Genomic DNA, 19,140 nt, shown 5'->3' on the forward strand with positions numbered 1-19,140 from the left:
TATAGGAATCAAACTCATAAAATTAGCCAGAAATTATGTGGAAACGCAAATAGACAGGTCTCACAATTAATAGATTGGGCTCAAATTTATCAACTCACGCCACTATTACAATAATTTTATAGGGATCAAACTCAAGGTGCCACAAATTCGAGATGCTTAATTTCTATATATAAGAATCAAACTAACTTTTGTCATTGTAGAAGACCTTCAGATTAGTTTGAGACTACTCATGGAAAGGTTAAAAATGTTTTTTTTTGACAACTGAAAGCATTTATACATTAGACAAAAACTTAAAATCGTTTATGGGCTGTAGAAATTTTAATAAAATGTTATTGAATTTTTAATAAAAATTTAACAAAAAAGAAATATCTACATAAGCAGTTTAAACCAGCACTTCCTGTCTTGACATTGATCAAGCACCAAATCAGCTATCTACCCATTTGATTTGACCCTAAAATTGAACCGACAGAATAATTAGATGACCCATAACATATGGTAAAACTCAATTTGGGTGCACTATTATTGCCTCTTACCCAAAACACTGATTTTTGTTTTTCCTTTTTTGAGTTTTTTTTTTTTTCCACCAACTGTGAGAGATGAGAAACAGATTGTCTCTAAATAGTCAGTCAAAATTTATAATGCAAAAGCACCAAAAGCCATATCTTTAGGAAGGTGAGCAAAATCTAAACAAATCAAACAAACATATGAGACCTCACTGTATTGTAGCATGTTGCATGCCACGTGTACTCACGCGAATTCTCTATTATTATTATTCTTTTAATTAGTAAAATTACAAATAATGAGTTTTTACTTCAATTTATTGCATCTCGAGTTCAAATCATTCTCGTATATCTTCATTGAACCCTTGGGAGGTGGTGTGGGCTGTCACAACTCACAACCAGAGCTGAAAGTTTCACAAAGTCAGAAAGGGCTCCTCAAGAAAATGTAAAGGCAGAGAGAGGAGGACATAAAATGTGATAATATTGGAGAGGAGGCAACAGCCGACAGGTACTTGGCGTGAAAGAGCCACTTGTAGGGCTTGCAATTGGGAGCCATTTCCTCCTCTCTTTTTATTTTCTTTATTTTCTTCTGAGCGAGATTACATATTTCCTTAAGGTAAAAATACGATTCGAATGGATCAAATTATTAACTTTTCGATTGTATTTTCTTTATACAAATAATATTGAAAATAGAGAACTCGAACTCGAGATGTTAGTGTAATAAATAATGTTCTTAATTAATCGAGTTACAACTTACAACTTTGCTGCTTTACTTTTCTTATGTTTACAACACACTAAGATTACAATTACTCTGATTCTTGAGTTATGCGTTTAGTACCACATATAAAATTAAAAAAAAATATGTATCTTCTAATTACAATTCATAATGCAATACTTGAAAATGTTATAGACGGTTTACTTACCATGAATAGGTATCACTCTGATTCATGGCTTATCCTTTGCATTTAGAAAGAAAGAATGAAACTACTGGATCTCTATCTGCACAAGCAAATTGTTGATCAAAACTCTAAAATGACATTTTCTTTTGGCCCAATTTTTTTCTCTTTTTATCATTAAAAAAAGATAAGCAAATTTCAAGATACTAAACATTCTCTACAATTTCTCTTTAGACTTGAACATAGCTAATAATACAATTAGAATATATAATTTTTGTTTCGTACTCACACGAGCCCATATCCTTGCTTTTAGATTGACAAAGTAAACATTTAAATTCATGACTCTCCCGATTCAAAAAAAATAAATACGTCAGATTGATTAAAAGCGCAAATGAGTATATTTCTTATATCTTCTTTCCCAATTCACAACGTTTATATTTCCTATATCTTATTTCCCGATTCACGACGTTTTCCATTCCAGTTAACTAAACGTGTTATAATAAAACTACTAACCCAAGTTTTAGGTTTTTTAACCCAAAAAAAAAAAAAAAAAGGAAAATTCAGGACAACCTGCGTGAGCCATTTTGGTAAGCGGCCCCCTCTACTCCAACACATCCCCCAACCCTTTTGAACCCTCCTCCCCAACACCAAGTAGGTGGTGTTGTTAATTAGCTTTTAATCTAATTTAATTATGTTCTATAATATTCAATTAATTTCAATTTCTTTGTTAGGAAACTGCCCTCTATGACCATTCCTCTCTCTCTCTGTGGGTTGTTTCGTAAATTAAAGATTACTGTCCTCTTTAATCTCTATTTCTTTCTCTCCCTTTCTCCTTTCAATTTCATTCCATCCACCCAAAGGTCCAAGGCCTCTCCCTTTCCTCCCAACCCCCATTGCTCTCTGTGGGTTTTGTTTTCCATTTTTCTCTCCTATTTATTTTTTTCTCCAGAAAAATAAACAAAAGAAGGGTCTTTTCATCACCCACCGGATTATCTGGACCAGTTCTTTCGATTTTCTGCTCCGGATTGTTTTCATAGATCGGTTTCGTCATCTGGGTATGTTTTGTTTTTCGATTTTGTTCGTTTAGTTTTGTGGGTTTTCAATCGGTCGGTTGCTGATATGATTGGATTTGAAAAGACTTGGTTTTTGGATTCTGGGTTTTGTTGTGGTCTTGTTTGTGCCTGTTGTGTTTAATCTCTGCAGCTGGAAATATAAAGGTTGTACCTTTCAGAACAAACCCAAGATTCTTACTTTGTTATTGGGTTTTTGTTCGTCTGTGTTGTTAACATTTGATGTCTGTTTGTTCTAGGTTGTCGTTTGTTGTTTGATTATGTGAATCACTTTTGATATCATCTGCTTCTGGAATTTGGAATGAGATTTTGGCTTTTGAGGTTTTCGGCCATCCATATTTGACCTTGTCAGTGGGTGAACCGATCTCTAAATTTTTACCAATGGGTTTGATAAGTCATTATTTGATTATACAGATGATAATTCATTGTGTACCCCGTGTGTGGTCAGATGCTTGTCCGACAGCTTGCACCTTTCGATTGTACTACGTTGTTGTGCTCTAAAGTTTCATGTTTTCAGCTGGTGGGTACCTTAATTTATGTGAATTTGATTGCCTTGGAAGTGTTTCAGGAGTGGGTTTAGTTTTTCGATCATTCTTTGCTTTAGCTGTGGGAGTTGGTTTGGCTGAGGTTTTTTATATGTGGGAATGCCTGTGTTTGTATGAATTGAAGGATGCTTGTTTTACCTGATATAGCTGCACATTCAGTCATTCACTCTTGTACTGCAGCAACATGATAATGAACATTTTATCTTGATGTTCGCCTGCTTTCAGGCCAGGATAGCACGGGTGATTTTCCATTACCTTATCGCTAATCTAAGCTTAGCGTGTCTTCCTGTTTGGTCAAGTAGGTGTTCTGGTGTCATTGCAAATATGGATACTAGTCTTCGATTCAACTATCACCCACTGTGCTCCCACAACACCTACCCAAGCTCTTAGAGTTAAAACATTTTGTTGAAGCATAAGTGAGGGGTTAAAAAAAGTAACATGAAGAAAGGCATTGCCAGTAGGCAACTCGACTCACACTCTAGCTTCTTCCTTCAGTTAGGCATTCAAGTTTTTCACACATGGAACACATAAATATCCAAGAACTCTTTGACCGGTGTTGAAAGTTTGCGCTTCTCTTACCTATAAAAGAGAAGAAAAAGTTTGTTGCTCTTACTTTTACAGCATAATTTTGCACCTATAATTTACTTTAAAAATCTTCAAACTTCATAACCTTTCTTCTATTTTGTTTTGTCAGGTCTGCCAAAGTACAAATAATGTATTACTTATACTGAAGATTTCTTCAAGTTCTTTACATTTCTTTTACAAGAAGATTCATATTAGCGCTAATGCAAGGGCAGAGGGGTACTATTGGTTCCTTGCCTGAATTCCTAGAATTTGACCATGGAAGTGCATCAAACGATGCTGCTCTAGATCAGCAAATTTGCTGGAATAGCACACGGAATCCTGCAGAAAGGATTCCAGACTATGTACAAGCACCCGGTGATATGAATGTTGGGTTTGTGAATTCTATGGGACAAGAGCGACAACACTTGAGTAGATGGTGCCTAGGTGAACCTAGTTCTAGCAACTCACAGAGTGAGGTAAGTAGTGATGAGCGGAAACCAGATCTTGGATGGTCATCTTCAGTGGATCCTTGTGTAGAAGCTGCTTCAAGATTAGAGGAGCGACACTATGAACCAACTAATAACCTTTCACTGGACAACAATGTGAATACCATTTTTACACAAAGTTCCAGTTCTGATGCAATCCCACAGAATCTGAACTTGAATGCAGGTTTTGCGGGCCATGGTGGTGATAATAGTCAAGTAATGGAATGTCCTAACACATTCAAGTATAACGTTTCTGAAAATGAGCAAATTCGACCTCCTAGCAGTTCTAATTCCTTTATGCTTCCTTCTGGAAGTGCTGGATTTTTAATGGGAGAGAATGATGGCAGATCGGGTAGTTCATTGGAGGGTTGTCGTGTATCTTGTAAAAGAAAGGCCATGGAGGGAAATATAGGGCAGTCTTCTTAAGTGGAAGTTGCAGTTACTTTCAGCATACAGACAGTGGTGGAAGGACTTCTGTTCCCGCTCACTATAATGCAGTCAGCAGCCTAAGCATATCCACTCCATCAGAACAGGGGAATTCAAGACTTGGAGTAGTTGGGAGAGCACTTGCTTCTGACAGCCTTCCTGATTCAAATGCTGGAAGAAGCTCAGAAAGCACTCATAGGAACCTCCGTGTGAGGATAAACCCTTCAAATCAGCAAAATTCTATACACTCAAATAGGTTCTCGATTGGGAGGGCTGCTAGGCATTCTAGTATTTCCTCTTCGAATCATTCACCAAGTCTTCTTCCAGTTGATCATAATATGGACCTGAGACCAGCACCAGCGTTAGATAATATGAGTTCACAGAACCAGCCAGTTGTCATCCATGTTCCTGCTTTGCCGCAAAATGTGCAATCGTTGAGATGGAGTGGAGGGTCTAGCTCAAGAACTGGCAACTTATCAAATTCTGTGGTTTATGGAGACAGAGATGCTCCACAGCCTCCACCACGTGAGGAAGGGAGCTCAAGAAGCATGGCGAGACACATTTTGGATCATCCTATTTTCGTACCAGCAATTGAATTGAGAAATTCAACTCGGCATCCTGCAGGTGCATCTAACAGAAATTTACCTGGTGGAAATGCAAGTATTCCTGGTAATGTTGCTTCAGCATCCCGGACTGGCACAAGTTCAGGTGTTAATCCAGCAGCTGCACCTACGTGGGTTCCTCCTCACAATTCTCATCCGCAATTTCCTCGAAGATTATCTGAATATGTTCGCCGATCGTTATTTTCTGCTTCTGGTAGTGAGCCTGGGAGTCAGGGCACTAATTATTTGCCTCTGCATTCGGGTCCTGCATCATCACCAGAGGTTGAGAGTTCATCTGGTACAGGTAACCAAGGTCATCATCGGTCTCACCCAAGGTCAGCATCTTGGATGGAGAGACATGGCGATGGTGTACTTGGACTTCCATATTCATTACGGACTTTGGCTGCTGCAGGGGGTGAAGGAAGTAGCAGGCTGGTATCTGAGGTGCGTTGTAGAACTCTCTCTCTGGCTGAGGGTTTTCTTTTAGAATATTTTTTTTATCCCATTATTTAAAGCATTTGGATGAATATCAGGGAGAACCCACATTTATGCGTAATCACCTATTGATGTGATACCATCAGATGTCTGAATATAATGATGACCACGATGATACGGGATATGCAATCACTTTTTCCTTTTAGTCAATCATGAATGTTCAAAAATAAGATAAATTTTTCAGTCCTCTAAATCATTATGTTTCTAACTGTTTATGTGATTTTGTCATCTTCAACTAGTCACATCATAATTCTTGTTATTTAAGTTTTCTGTTACTCTAATACTGCTAAGTTTATATTATTTTGCTAGTTATGGGAAAAGAGATATTCATCTAAACCTTATGAAGTTTTTCTTCTCTCTTTAGCAGATTTGCAATGTCCTGGGTCTCATGCGTAGGGGCGAGAGCTTGCGATTTGAGGTTAGAATTTTATTTGCTTATATTGAAGCACCTCAGTATACTCACAGTTTTGAAAAAGAATCTGTTTTGATAAAGCACAAATGCCTTATTCTCGTCACGGGATTCTGGTTTTGGAAGTTTAAGGCATATATATCTTTTCCTTATATATTTGGGGACCCAGTGTTTCTGTTTTCATGTTTAAGAAATAAGAATATCATAACCAAAGGCTGTTATGAGATGTGAGAATTTTTTTTTTAAATTGTGGTCTGACATTTGGCTTCTACTTCTTTGTGTCAGGATGTTATGATTCTTGATCAGTCAGTCCTTTTTGGGGTGGCTGACATTCACGACCGACATAGAGATATGCGACTTGATGTTGATAACATGTCTTATGAGGTAATTGATTCACCCAACCTCCCGCTTCCTCAAAAGATACATAACAGTCCTGCTCCCCTATTGGTAGAAATGAGATTATTAAGACATAAAAATCTAATTATTGTAGGAATTATTGGCTCTGGAAGAGCGTATCGGAAACTGTGAACACTGGATTAAGTGAAGAAACCATATCAAAGCGCTTGAAACATAAGAAGTATATTGCAGTAGGATCTTCGGCAGATACAGAGCCATGCTGTGTATGCCAGGTAATGACCGCATAATGCTCAATCTGTGTTACATTTTCATGTTTTTGCTTGGCTTGATTTATATATACTGTTAATATGCAGGAGGAATACAATGGTGGAGAAGATCTTGGAATGCTTGAATGCGGACATGATTTCCACAGCGAGTGCATAAAACAATGGCTGATGCACAAGAATTTGTGCCCCATCTGTAAAACTACAGCCCTGGCAACATGAGGTCAACGACGTCAAATGTTTTTGCAGGCTAGTTTTTCTTCAAATTAGGTAAAGAGGGTTGCTTATGGAATCAGTCTGCCTACATATGGGCTCACTGAGTCCCAATGCCTCGATGCTTTCACCTTTCCGTGTTGGTCGAGTTGAAGTTGGTCCAAAGCACTACTTCAAGCGCCGAGCGGAAAATTACTTTAATTATTTTTTATTTTATTTAAAAGGCCTCTTATTGGAGGCATCACATTTCGAAGTTGGAAAGGCAAAACTGGTACTGACTTTTCATTTTATCAATGAATGATTAGGCTTCTATGTTTTTTATTATGGTTTGATCCAGTTTCTGCTGCAGATTCTTTGTTATACCTGTAGATTTCATGATCTCGAATTCCTTTTCGAAGGGCTTGATAGAAAACGTAACTGGTTCTAGGATTTTTGTTTCTCTGTTTCGGCTTTCTTTGCAATTCCATGGTGCTGCAGCAGAGGATTATTCAAGGTTTATTTGTTCAATCTATGAAATGCAGACATGTCTTGGATCATAATCTTTACTACTAGGCTCCCATTTGTTAAAAAGGTAATTAGGCTCATCTTTTGGTCTTACGTGCAAACAACTAAGGGCTTGTTAGAGACTGCACTATTAGGAATCACTTCTGCTTGTAAGTGCGTTTTGGTACAAGTGTTTTCAGTATTAGTGTCAAATTTTATTTACAATCCAAGTGTTTGAGACTACTTGTGTAGGAATCACTTATGCTCATTAGTGCTTTTAGTATATACATGTCTAGTTTCATTACAAAACCAAGTGCTTCTTGACAAAGTACTTGGAAGTGACACAGTAAATGCTTCAAAAAGCGCTTTTACGACTAAGAAGTGATTTTAAGGTTTTTTGCTAGACGTGGTTAGAAGCGCTATTAGTTGTCAGAAAGGGAAAGAGATTATATTTGGATCTCTTTCACCAAGGCCATCGGATCAAATGAACTCGGGCCTTTGAAATTTGATCTAACGGTTAAAAATAAGGGGCTTTCTTTAAAAGTTATAATAACTTTAGCCATTGAATCAAATTTCAAGGATCTGGATCACTTGATTCGATGGCCTTAGTGGAAGAGATTCAGAGAGGATCTATTTCGTCAAAAAGTGCTTTAACCCTACTAGAAGCAATCCCAAACATGCCTTAATGTAGTCAAAGCGTAGTGGAAGTTTAGCCGTGAACTAGGTTTGCTGGTTCCCTTGTAACTTGTTGGTTTTGCTGGTCCATTTGTAACTTGTTGGATTTGTCGGTCCCTTTGTAATGATGAGCAGGTTTGGAATTAGATTGACGAATTAGATTAACACTTGGTTGGATTAATGTGTCATACTCATCGCAAATCATAATGAAACTTCACATCAATCAAGCAAGATCCCGAAAATCTCAAAGCTTTAATCAAGTTCATGAATCAAGATGTTAATATCATTTACAATTTCACATGCTGATATAATCACATTGATGTTTGATCGTGGTTGGGAACCTTTGGATCCAATTAAATTGCAGAACAAGAAACGTGGGGAATGTTCTTGTGCCCTAGAATTTTCTGCCTTCCTTTTCCTTGTGAGTTTCTCTTAGGTCACTTTTTAGGGCGTGCGTTGGCAAACCCTAGTGAATTTTTCTAAAAGAAGAGGGATTTGAAATCGTGTGATGCAGAGGTTGTAGGTAGCAGTCAAGAACACGCCACTGAAAAGGGTGGGAGCCTCGGGATTTGCACCTTTTGGTGTCCCCTTATTAAATTCCACAGGCAAAGGTGACGTTTTTGGTTGGATAAGACGGTGGAGGAGTGCATGGTGTGTTTGACTTAACCTTCCGACGTTGAACAATGCGCTTTTTCTAGGGTTTATTACAAATTTTGCCCCTAAATTTTTGAAAATTTTCCAAGTGCCTGGAATATAGACGATATGCCGTACGTTATTATACAAGTGGTGGTAAGGTTTTTTTTTTTTTTTTTTTTCAAGTATTCCTCCACTTGTATAATAACATACGATGTATGTGTCTGTGTTTTAGGTACACTGAAAAATCTTTCCCAAGTTAGTGACTTCAACTATAGAAGTAGCCACGTTTAGAGGTGGGGTATATCATCCACTTTAGACCAACCAATTAGGTTTAGTTTTGTTTGCTTCCTACTTGAAACAACGTCGAGTTACGAGCCGAAGAGTTATTCATGTAGTTGGACTACATATTTGAACAACTAATTAGCTGCTTAAAAGCGAATTGATCTATTTAGAGATCTTTACATCTTTTGTTTTTACAATTATACTTTCTCGTGGTTTAATGAAATTAAAACAGTCATCAACGGTTATCAGTACTGAAAAATGCTCGAACTTATAAATTAACTGTGGCATTGCCCAACACACAAGCCAATTCACACCCAGCAAATTACTAAACTTGAATCATGCGTGTGTTCACTTATGTTAATTTTTGTGATTAGGCCTCATTGTCATCCTTTTAAATTGAGATTTTAATGTTTGAAAACTAAAGTGAAACAACTCAAAAAATTTGTGCTTAATTATGACCCGATATGGTAAATAACTGAAAACAAGGGCCAGCGGTCTGCAATATACATAAAATAATGGGAAACTCTACAAATTTATAAAAAAATAAATGGAAATTTCTGCGAATGATGACGTAAACATGTGACTGAGCATTTGGCAATTAGCGCGGGAGAGTAATCAAATTGTGAGCTTTACAGGTTTAAACCTTCTTTTAAAAGAGTTTCATGGAAATTGGCAATCACGGAAGCACAGCAGACTAAGAAGAGAGAGAAAAACAGAGGAGGGAGGGGGAGAGAGAGAGAGAGAGAGAGAGAGAGAGAGGCAGAGTAGCGAAGGCGAATTGGGAACGATGCTAACAACAAACTGAAAACCTCACCGTCTCCGGCTGAGCAGCGACAGCTCTGTGAAATTGTTCGATTTTTTCTTGGGTTCTGAAGGGTACGAAATTCAGCTATGGCGGATCTGTACGGATCAGCGCCGGACTCGGAAGAAATCTCAAACATTATCAACGAGCTCCTTCACGGTCACGGCTCCTCCGCTTCCTCGGCCTATTCTAGCATGCCCTTTAAGCCCACTTACATGCACCTGCTGCATTCGTCAGTGCCGCTGCCACTCCAGGCGGTGACGCCGTCCGAGGTCTTGATTCCGGAGGCCAGGCATGAGGATCATCGGCGGTTTGCTCAATTGGTGGATCGGTCTGGCTCGGACCAGCGAGTAGTGGGAGGAAATTCGAACTCTGTGTTAGAGTCGTCGTCCGGGTTCCACTTCTCCGATTCCGGTGGCTACTTCACGGCGGAGGTGAAAGAAGGTATGGAGTCTGATGGGAGGAGGATTTCGTCTGAGAATGATCTCGGCGACTTTAGCTGTGACAGTGAGGTACTTCCCATTTTCTTCTTTTGAATTCTGTTTGGTTGCTGAGAAAATTAGGTGGAAAATTTGAAGGAACCACTAAAAAGAGAGAGAAAAAAAGAGAACTTTTGTTGTGTTAATTCTGTTTGTTTCCGTTTGTTCAACCTTAATTGCGTTGAAATTTGAAATCTTTGTGGGTTTTGGTGGAATTAGAAGGGTCTGGAGGAGGCTCCGGACGTGCAATTGAACTCAGCGCCTCCGCGGAATTCATCGAAGAGGAGCAGAGCTGCCGACGTCCATAATATGTCGGAAAAGGTTGGATCTTTCTTCCTTGTGTGTGAAGGTTTTCGATTCGAGTATGTAGAAATTGGGATTTTGATTTCTGGGTTGTAAATTTGATTGGTTGGCAGAGGAGGAGGAGTAGGATTAACGAAAAGATGAAAGCTTTGCTGAACCTGATTCCGAATTCTAACAAGGTACTCTTTTCCAAAAGTTTCTACAGCCTTTTGTGTGCTTTATTTTTCAAATAGTCGTATTAGTCTTTTGTTCTTTTTTGTTTATGAGTAGACGAGGATTATGCGAGATTAGCTTCTTAATAACACGCGAGATTTGATCATGTGCTTTTGTTAGACGGATAAGGCTTCGATGCTGGATGAAGCAATCGAGTATTTGAAGCAGCTCCAGCTTCAGGTACAGGTAAGATGGTTTTCACTGTTTTCGGAATATAATTCTGATGACATTAAGACCATTTGCTTTTGATATCCCTTCAAAGATTAGCCATCTTGAGTATTATTAATCTTCAGCTATGCACTTGATGGTCTGTTTGTCTAAAATTTAGAATGGATTATATTGAGTGCTATTGTTGCTGCTTGGTCCGGCAATAAGATGCGTCACCTTTAAGACTGGGCTCTGAAGCATAACTGAGTAAACATGACTTATCAGAATTATAGAGTTTGTTGAATAGTTTAGAAATTAATGAAATACTTCACTGCTCTTGGTGAAGCACTTATGTGAACCTGATTCATGCCGGACTGAACAAGCCCGACTAAACTGTGCTGCAGTACTTCTTAACAAACAGAAAATGGCCCAACATTTGCTTTGGGGGAAACATGATAGACTTCAAAAAGTGTTAATCATAACGTTTTGAGTAAAAAAGATCGATAGCCTATATAAAGTGTCATATGGTATGCATTGTTATTTTAGCATTGTTCTGGCATACTCGTTTAACAAACAAAAAGTGTTGCTTTGATTCATGGGAGAAGCCACTGAACTTAAATCTGACAAACAAATTTGGCTGCCTCAAAAGCTGTAGGACCTGCTTGTCTTTCATGCATGTTCTGGCGTAATATTAAGTATGCTGTTTTTCCAGTGGCTTAGACATCTTTGTCTTTCGGTCTTACCATGTGGTTTAGGAATGAAGGTCATCATGCGCCAGACTCAGTTAACATTAACCTTGCAAGCTGAACATAGTGACACCTATGTTCTGTGGCGATACACCATTTTATTTTCGACACAAATCATCAAATCTAAGGAGGGAAAAGTTGATTAATTGGAATGTAATAGTATTTGGGTGTTCTCTGAATGATTTATGGCGTTCTATCTGTTGCCTTTAAGAGGGACATCACGTGCCCCATGGCTAAAGTAGGTGGTGTGACTTGTGTCTTTTGCATGAGTTAACGCTGATGTACTTTTCGCTTCTGATTATGCTTGCAGATGTTAACGATGAGAAATGGATTGAGTTTGCATCCAATGTGCTTACCAGGAGTCATGCAGCCTATGCAGTTGCCTCATATGGGATTGAGCTTTGAAGAAGGAAGTAATAAATTTCCAAAATCCAGCAAGGGAATAAGCCCTTTTTACGGGAGTGGAGAGAACTCAATGCAATCTGCTTTCAATTTATCCGCCGGATACATGATCTCAAATCCACCAATGGTCATACCCTCAGTTGCAAATGTCCCGACTTCAGAACCCACATTTGGTTTTGAAACATCGGTTCAAGCTCACTACAGACTCTTCAGTGTCCCCTCATCCTCTAAGGTAACTCTAGCATGAATTGCAGAAGTAACTTATCAGAATTTCGAGAACTAATGCAGATCATTTCCTTGCTCTGTGAAGGAACTCTTCAGTGACGGTGAACCACAATCAAAAATAGATACCATTAGGACAGGGAAAAACTCTTCATCCGACGTTGATGTATGAAATTGCAGCCTGTTTTCATACAGTTCTTTTTCTTCAACCAAGCAAGAGACTATCATCATCTTCGTTCATATACTTTGATTAGGTTATAAATTGTTAGTATTTTGCTAAGTGTAACAGGTTGACTCGATTGTCGTATTTCTGCTGTTGATGCTTCTTAACTTGTATAAAAATACTTGGTACCAGTCTTGGTATTCTCCATTTATAAAGCCATGGTTTTTTTTTTCTAGCTTTAGATTGATGGCTCAACTGCTTTAGTTCATGATCAAAATAAACGTTTCTAGTATGCACTGAGATCTTTGGCCGCACATCAGCACTTCATTCATTTTGTGTATGCTATACACCGGAGCATAGTAAAATTATCGCCAAAGCAAATCTCAATTATATACAGTGACTTTGAAGTATTAACAGGAATGCTATTGAAACGAGGACAAGAGAGATGAACGTTTCCTTTGCCCCCGTTTCGGTTTCAGAAGTTTCTTTTCTTTTGATACACATATTATAACGGCCGTTAAATGCATTTCACAATCAATTCACCCTCCAACTTCATTCAATTTACCAACATGCCATGATACACTTTGTTATTTTGGGGCCAAACAAAAGCGACCATGTTAAGATAAACACACGTTTAGAAGGTGACTTACATGATCTAAGTTCAAATCGTTACATGAAAAGAAAAACCAAATTCATAATTGGAGCTTATTAGTTATCGAACAAGCATTTGTTGTCTATATTTTATCAAGAACATGTTGATATGATTGTTGCAGACAAATCCTACCTACATATCATCAATAAATTTTCGATATATCAAAGAACTATGCATAAAATTTTTAAAAACAAGGTAAAGGTTTGAAGAACACTTTTTCTCTAAATAAGTACTTTCTTTGAGGGAGATTTCGAACTTGAGTGCATAAGAGAGAGCACGTCTGAATTAACTAATGTAGCTACGTACGCTTACTTATGTGCGTTAATAAGAGTCTCGTTTTCTTGGTCACCTAGTGGCAGAGGCGGATGCGTGTATGGACTTCGGTGGTCTCAGGACCGCCCAGAAGTCCGAGGAAGCGCTTGTGAGAACCTCTGAGGACAATGCAACGGTCTAGGCATGTGGTGGAAGAGAGAAGACCACTATAGCTATGCAGATGTTGTGCAACATAAGTTTTGAATCAAGAAGAAACACTAGCATGACTTTGATGTTCTTGGACCTTGGTTCCAATGAAGAAGAAGGACTTTCTCTCTTCATTTCCGAGGTGACTAACTCCCCATTTTTTGTTTTCTTTTTTTAATCGTTTTCAAATCAAGTTGTGCCACCTATCATTTTAATTAAGAAAGGGATGGTGTATTACTCAACGCACACTTTTTATACCATATGTTTGACACCATTACTTCTTTTAAAATTCACTATAAATCTATACGACATCATGAAAACTATTTTGTAAAGTATTACAAACTCGTAATCACTTGAACTTTCATCTCATACCATCAAATTCACTAAAATACTAAAGCAAAAATTATGATAATTTTTTTATGTTATATGTTAAATAATAAACCTAATTAAAATAGTATTTTTAAATTCTCAATACAAATGTAGTTTTTTAATTGGAAATAAACACTTATTTATATGATATATAATAAATTTACTTAAATCCGCATAACCTCTGCCTAAGCCCTGTCTTGTTGGAACCCCCAGTCCCACATAGGACAAAGGGAGAAGAGAAGAGTGCTTTAAATAGAAATACCCCTCTCTAACTAACATCGAGGCCTTTTGTGATAAAACCCCACACCTAAGGATTGTGCAGGTGGTTAAGTGGGGACAGTATCGATGTTGTTGGAGTGGGCCCTCGGCCCGTCGACCTGAAAATTTCTACATGGTATCAGAGCCAGGAGGCGGGCCCGTACTGCCACGTGATTGGGTGGGTCTCCGTTGGCCCCGCGTGATTGTCCACGTAGGCCAAAGATGCCACGTGTTTGGGTGGGTCCCCATTGGCCCCACGTGATTGGGTGAGTCCCGACATGGCTCCACGTGGTTGCCGATGTGTGGAAATTCACGTGTGACCCATAAGTGGGGTCTTATGTGCGGGGGAGTGTTGGAACCCCCAGTTCCACATCAGACAGAGGGAGAAGAGAAGAGTGCTTTAAATAGAAATACCCCTCTCTAACTAACATCGAGGCCTTTTGTGATAAAACCCCACACCTGAGGATTGTGCAGGTGGTTAAGTGGGGACAGTATCGGTGTTGTTGGAGTGGGCCTTCGGCCCGTCGACCTGAAAATTTCTACATGTCTTGACACATAAAAACAATGCTCCAACCCGCCACCCGCCTAATACACAGTATACCTTGATTATGACCATCCAATGTATGATGCTTGATCCGCCACTGCCTAATGACCAAGATTTACGTACTGCTTCTGCGCTAAGTTAAATATTTAAGAGTGAGGGATGGTGTGATTCGGTAAAAAGAAGGCGCGAATGAGGGTGAAAGAGCAAAGGCAATATGGGAGGGCTCCGAGGCTTAAGAAATCGTTTTCGAAAAACGGCATATAACGGCATTCGTCTCATGATTGTATTTTGTTGTGTAAGTAGAGAGATGGAGCCCATCCAAGTAACGTCCTCAAAAGCCCGCCACCTTTCGTCGCCATCCTCCTGTTTGTGAAAACTTCCCACTGAAGCTCTTCTTAACCAAATCTCTCTCTCTCTCTCTCTCTCTCTCTCTCTATATATATATATATATATAAAGATTTAATTCGGACAAAATAACTTACCCATGTCTTGCTTAGAGAAAAAATCTATCTGGGCTTTTCCCAATTCAAGAACTTGCAGTGGTGGTGGTGATGAATTGTTGAAGCTGGAAAATGTGAGCTCTAGTTTCCCCACTCCTACAAATACAGTGGAGAAGAAAGAGGCGGTGGAGATCAAAGAAAGCAGTGACAAGGCTGGTGGTGAACCTGGCGGCCGTGCCGGTGGTGAATCGGATCATGGTGTACACACTTGGACTGAGAGGGAAAGAAGGAAGAAGATGAGGAATATGTTCTCTAGCCTTCATGCTTTGCTTCCTCATCTTCCGGCTAAGGTAATAATAGTCATATTCAACTCCAATATGTTTAACTAATTAGATTCATGAAACATTTCAAAGCTTAATTTATGAGACTTTCAAGCACTAAACCCAACTTACTCTTTGTAGCTAAGGTGCGTTCTTTTATTAGATGAACTATAATACTTTTGTTTGCTGGCGTGAGTTAGATCAGTTGATTATGAATATCACATGCTAGTTACGAATGCAACGAAATTGTAATGCAAGTCTAAATTTAGGGTCTCCATATTTATGTTATACTTGGGTTACTAATTTGAACGTAATCTATTTATTGATTTAGCTCAAAATGTACTCTGTTCTGTTCTAAATTAGTTTCTAAGAGAGGTTAAGGAGTACTATTGATTAAGATTCAGTAATCATTCGAGCAGTAAATCCCGGAATGGGAACTGCAGAATTAAGAAGAAAAAGAAGATCAAAGCTAGTATATGATATTTTTCGATGATTTTGCAGGCAGATAAGTCTACCATTGTTGATGAGTCAATAAGATACATCAAGTCTCTTGAACATACTCTCCAAACAACACAAACACAAAGGCTTGACAAATTTTCTGCATTGCCAGCATCATATAGAGAGTTAACTTGTGATACAAGGGAAGCGTTTTTGGCTGATCATTTTCATCAGGGTCCACAAACATCAATCAACCTGGCATTGCCAGCTGCTCTTTCACCACTGCCTGCTTCCTTCCAGACGTGGTTTTCCCCAAACGTTGTCATGAACATGTCCGGTAACGATGCTCAGATCAGCGTTTGTTCACCACCAAAGCTAGGGATGTTGACTACTTTGTTTTACATACTGGAGAAGCATAAGCTGGATGTAGTATCTGCTCACATCTCCTCGGATCGATGTCGTTGCATGTACATGATCCATGCTCATGTAAGTAGACTAAGAATCCATATATGAGCACTTAGCTTGCATGCTAATTCCATTAGCATGCCAAATGATCAATTAATCATTAGTTAATCAGCTGTCTAATTGCGCATTATTTTCGTTCTGGGCTGGTCAGGCAGGCGGAGCTTGTGATAATTTTCCGGAGGCATTGTCAGTGGAGGACACATTCAAGCTAGCAGCAAGTGAAATGAACTTGTGGCTCTTGTCTCGTTGATTCGTTATGTACTTGATAGTGTGATTACCACCTTGCTAGAATAGAACTTGAAGAAGCTAGGAAAATTCAGCTTTTATTAGAAGTGCTTTTAGGAAAAATGTTGTGGATGTTATATGTGTTTGCTGATGGCCTTTAAAATTGAGCTTTTCCTTCTATCTTAGCTACAACTAGAATTCTTCTCCTTCAGTTAACTCAAGTTGTTCTGGAGTCTTGCTGGTAGGTCTCGGCCGAGAGCTTGTAAGCCCAATGGGCTGTGGTTGTTCTGATTTAGGCTGTGCGCTATTTCTCTGCTTATTTTTGCTCAAAAGCACTTTTAGTTGAAGTAGAACGCAATAGAAACTTTACAGAACTTCTCAATGTTTCCTGAAAATTTAAAAAATTTCACCAAATTTTTTAGTGCTTTTAAACTTGTAAACACTTCTATTTTTAATTATCTGAAAGCGTTTTTACCTTTTTCGTAACTTGATTAAGTGCGGAGATTGTACTGAAGCCAATATTTACCATCATATTCGAAACTATTGCTATACACGTCTCAATCCCTGAGGCAATGAGGATGCTGAGGAGGTGATATGCCCCCTAGTCACAAGGCTAGTACACTGTTTGGTCACATCATAACTTTGGTTTTATGTGTTTTTCCCCTCAATTAAAAGGTGTCCCAAAAAAAGTGTGCACCTCCCTTTATTTTAAGGGAAAAAAATTGTCTCTCATTTACTTCCAAACCTAACTTTGATGTCCAAATGGAGCATGTAAAATATTGGCAAATGCTAACAATGATCTCGGAATATGACACCAAACCACCCCTTGTGCCAACGTGTTAGATTGCGACTCGTTTCAAATAATATGCTTTTAATTACATACGCAAGTTGAGCTAATTGGTTCAGGAATTGTGTTAGTTTCTCTTTTTGCTTGAGTTGAAATTTCTTTCCTAATACAGAGTAGTTCAGAATATTATTATGAAAAAAACAAACGCTTCAATTGACACACCCCAACCGAGATCAGGGCATGCTTGCCGCCACGTGGAAGTGACGTAGCCACGTGCACAGTGCGGAAGCTAAAAACAGTAATATAAAAGTACGAATAATTTAAAACTAGCAAATATAATGTGATAAAGTATGTGCTAGCGAAAGTAAGACGCTAAATTCAGAGCTTTAAGCCTACAGCAGTCCAAAAGAAACGATACAACAATAGTGCACCCGAAGGTGACCCTACGTAGGTGAGTGTCTGTCAGAATGCCGGGATGTCCTCTGGGAAAATCACCGAACCCGCTAAGCTACTAGAACCTGGAGGGGCGCAAAACAAAAGCGTGAGTGGGCAAAAACCAAATCTTTGAAAATCATTTCATAAAATACATTCTAACCCCTCGCCGTAAAACCTGTATACTTCCCAGAAAATAAACACATATACGTAGATATGCCAAGTCATGCTCAAAGGTATGCCAATCATGCTCACAGGTATGCCATCACAAACCTCATAATATCATGCATGTGCTCAGGTATAAATCACATCAATAGCACAATAAAATGGCAGCCGGAGTCCCTAAGTGACCTGTACGGCTGAATCTAGAGCTCAAATCTCCACTAAATCACTAAACCTGCCCACGAGTCGGAACCACCTATAGTGGTCTGTACGACAGGCCTGGGTGTAATACATATGAACGCTCTAGTGCTACGATCACGTGAAGGCTGTGCGAATAATCGCGGGTCACCTACGAGTCGGAACCACCTATAGTGGTCTGTACGACAAGACTGTGCACCTAACTTGAATCCAAGCTGAGCGTATGGTGCGGGAGGTGAACAACACGTGAAGGACTGTGCCCTACTCTGGACGAGAGCACTAACACCGGGGGTGCAGGTTATGAGCTCTCTAAGCATCTCTAACCACTATTTAATGCAATCGTTAAATAACGCTTACCTGGCACTTACCTATGCCTCCACAGCACCAACATATATATATATATATATATGACATATGCATAATCGAATATATAATTAAACGTATATGCCACTAATCATGCATAACCGTCAATCATATAAAAAGAATGGCATAAAACGAAGCATTTATACTAATTTCTGGGAATTAATATGTATATAGGTATATACGGAAAACAAAAGCCCACTCACTGGTATGTGGAAGGGTCGTAGCCCCCCTGCCTCGAGTGTGCACGCTCTTCCTCGGGATACGTGTCACCTATATGCGAATTAACTATAAAAACGTTAACTTTAAAGCACATAACCGTCCGTTCAAAATAACTTCTCATACATTGCTCAAAATGGACAAATGAATATACCAACGTGATCTACACAACCTCACGATCACACCCATAATTTTAAAATAATTTTTGGACCTTCCACGCGCCCTCACGCGCCAAAACAGGCACGGACCCACGCGCCCCCACGCGCGGCCACGTGCCAGGCACACTGACGGCGTCAAGTGACACCGTCAGGAATATTCTGTTGAACTGACGGAATATTCCGTTAAACCTAAACTGACGCCGTCAACGTCCGTTAGGAATATTCCGTTAAACTCAACAGAATATTCCCCTTTCTTCTCCGGCCAGTCCCCCTCGC

The 19,140-nt window shown here is 39.1% G+C and overlaps 3 protein-coding genes across 6 annotated transcripts; all 3 read left to right on the top strand.

The window, feature by feature from the left end:
• The first annotated feature begins 2,135 nt into the window (after positions 1-2,135).
• On the top strand, positions 2,136-7,149 carry LOC125475482 (probable E3 ubiquitin-protein ligase RHG1A). The gene is given in 8 exon segments (XM_048580237.1): positions 2,136-2,451; positions 3,706-4,481; positions 4,484-5,532; positions 5,951-6,001; positions 6,278-6,376; positions 6,483-6,515; positions 6,517-6,621; positions 6,703-7,149. Coding segments are annotated over 7 exon segments (2,154 nt in total). The 5' UTR covers positions 2,136-2,451; positions 3,706-3,796; the 3' UTR covers positions 6,835-7,149.
• Positions 7,150-9,555: 2,406 nt separating this feature from the next.
• Positions 9,556-12,619, top strand: LOC125475483 (transcription factor SPATULA-like). Of its 4 annotated transcripts, none has more exons than XM_048580242.1 (6): positions 9,556-10,215; positions 10,402-10,503; positions 10,599-10,664; positions 10,819-10,878; positions 11,902-12,225; positions 12,304-12,619. In XM_048580242.1, exons 1-6 carry the CDS (start codon positions 9,793-9,795, stop codon positions 12,385-12,387), a joined length of 1,059 nt encoding a protein of 352 aa, XP_048436199.1. In that variant the 5' UTR covers positions 9,556-9,792; the 3' UTR covers positions 12,388-12,619. The 4 variants fall into 4 exon arrangements, with proteins under 4 accessions (XP_048436199.1, XP_048436200.1, XP_048436196.1 ...); XM_048580243.1 differs by having other exon boundaries at positions 9,557-10,215; positions 10,819-10,884; positions 12,315-12,619; XM_048580239.1 differs by having other exon boundaries at positions 9,559-10,215; positions 10,819-10,884.
• Positions 12,620-14,751: 2,132 nt separating this feature from the next.
• On the top strand, positions 14,752-16,715 carry LOC125475484 (transcription factor bHLH95-like). The gene is made up of 3 exons (XM_048580244.1): positions 14,752-15,450; positions 15,922-16,344; positions 16,475-16,715. Exons 1-3 carry the CDS (start codon positions 15,145-15,147, stop codon positions 16,571-16,573), a joined length of 828 nt encoding a protein of 275 aa, XP_048436201.1. The 5' UTR covers positions 14,752-15,144; the 3' UTR covers positions 16,574-16,715.
• The last annotated feature ends 2,425 nt before the right edge of the window (positions 16,716-19,140 follow it).

Source organism: the organism of the source record quoted next, unplaced genomic scaffold (assembly GCF_019419815.1).
Source record: "Pyrus x bretschneideri cultivar Hongxiangsu unplaced genomic scaffold, Pyrus_bretschneideri_v1 Contig15, whole genome shotgun sequence".
Lineage (NCBI taxonomy): Eukaryota > Viridiplantae > Streptophyta > Magnoliopsida > Rosales > Rosaceae > Pyrus > Pyrus x bretschneideri.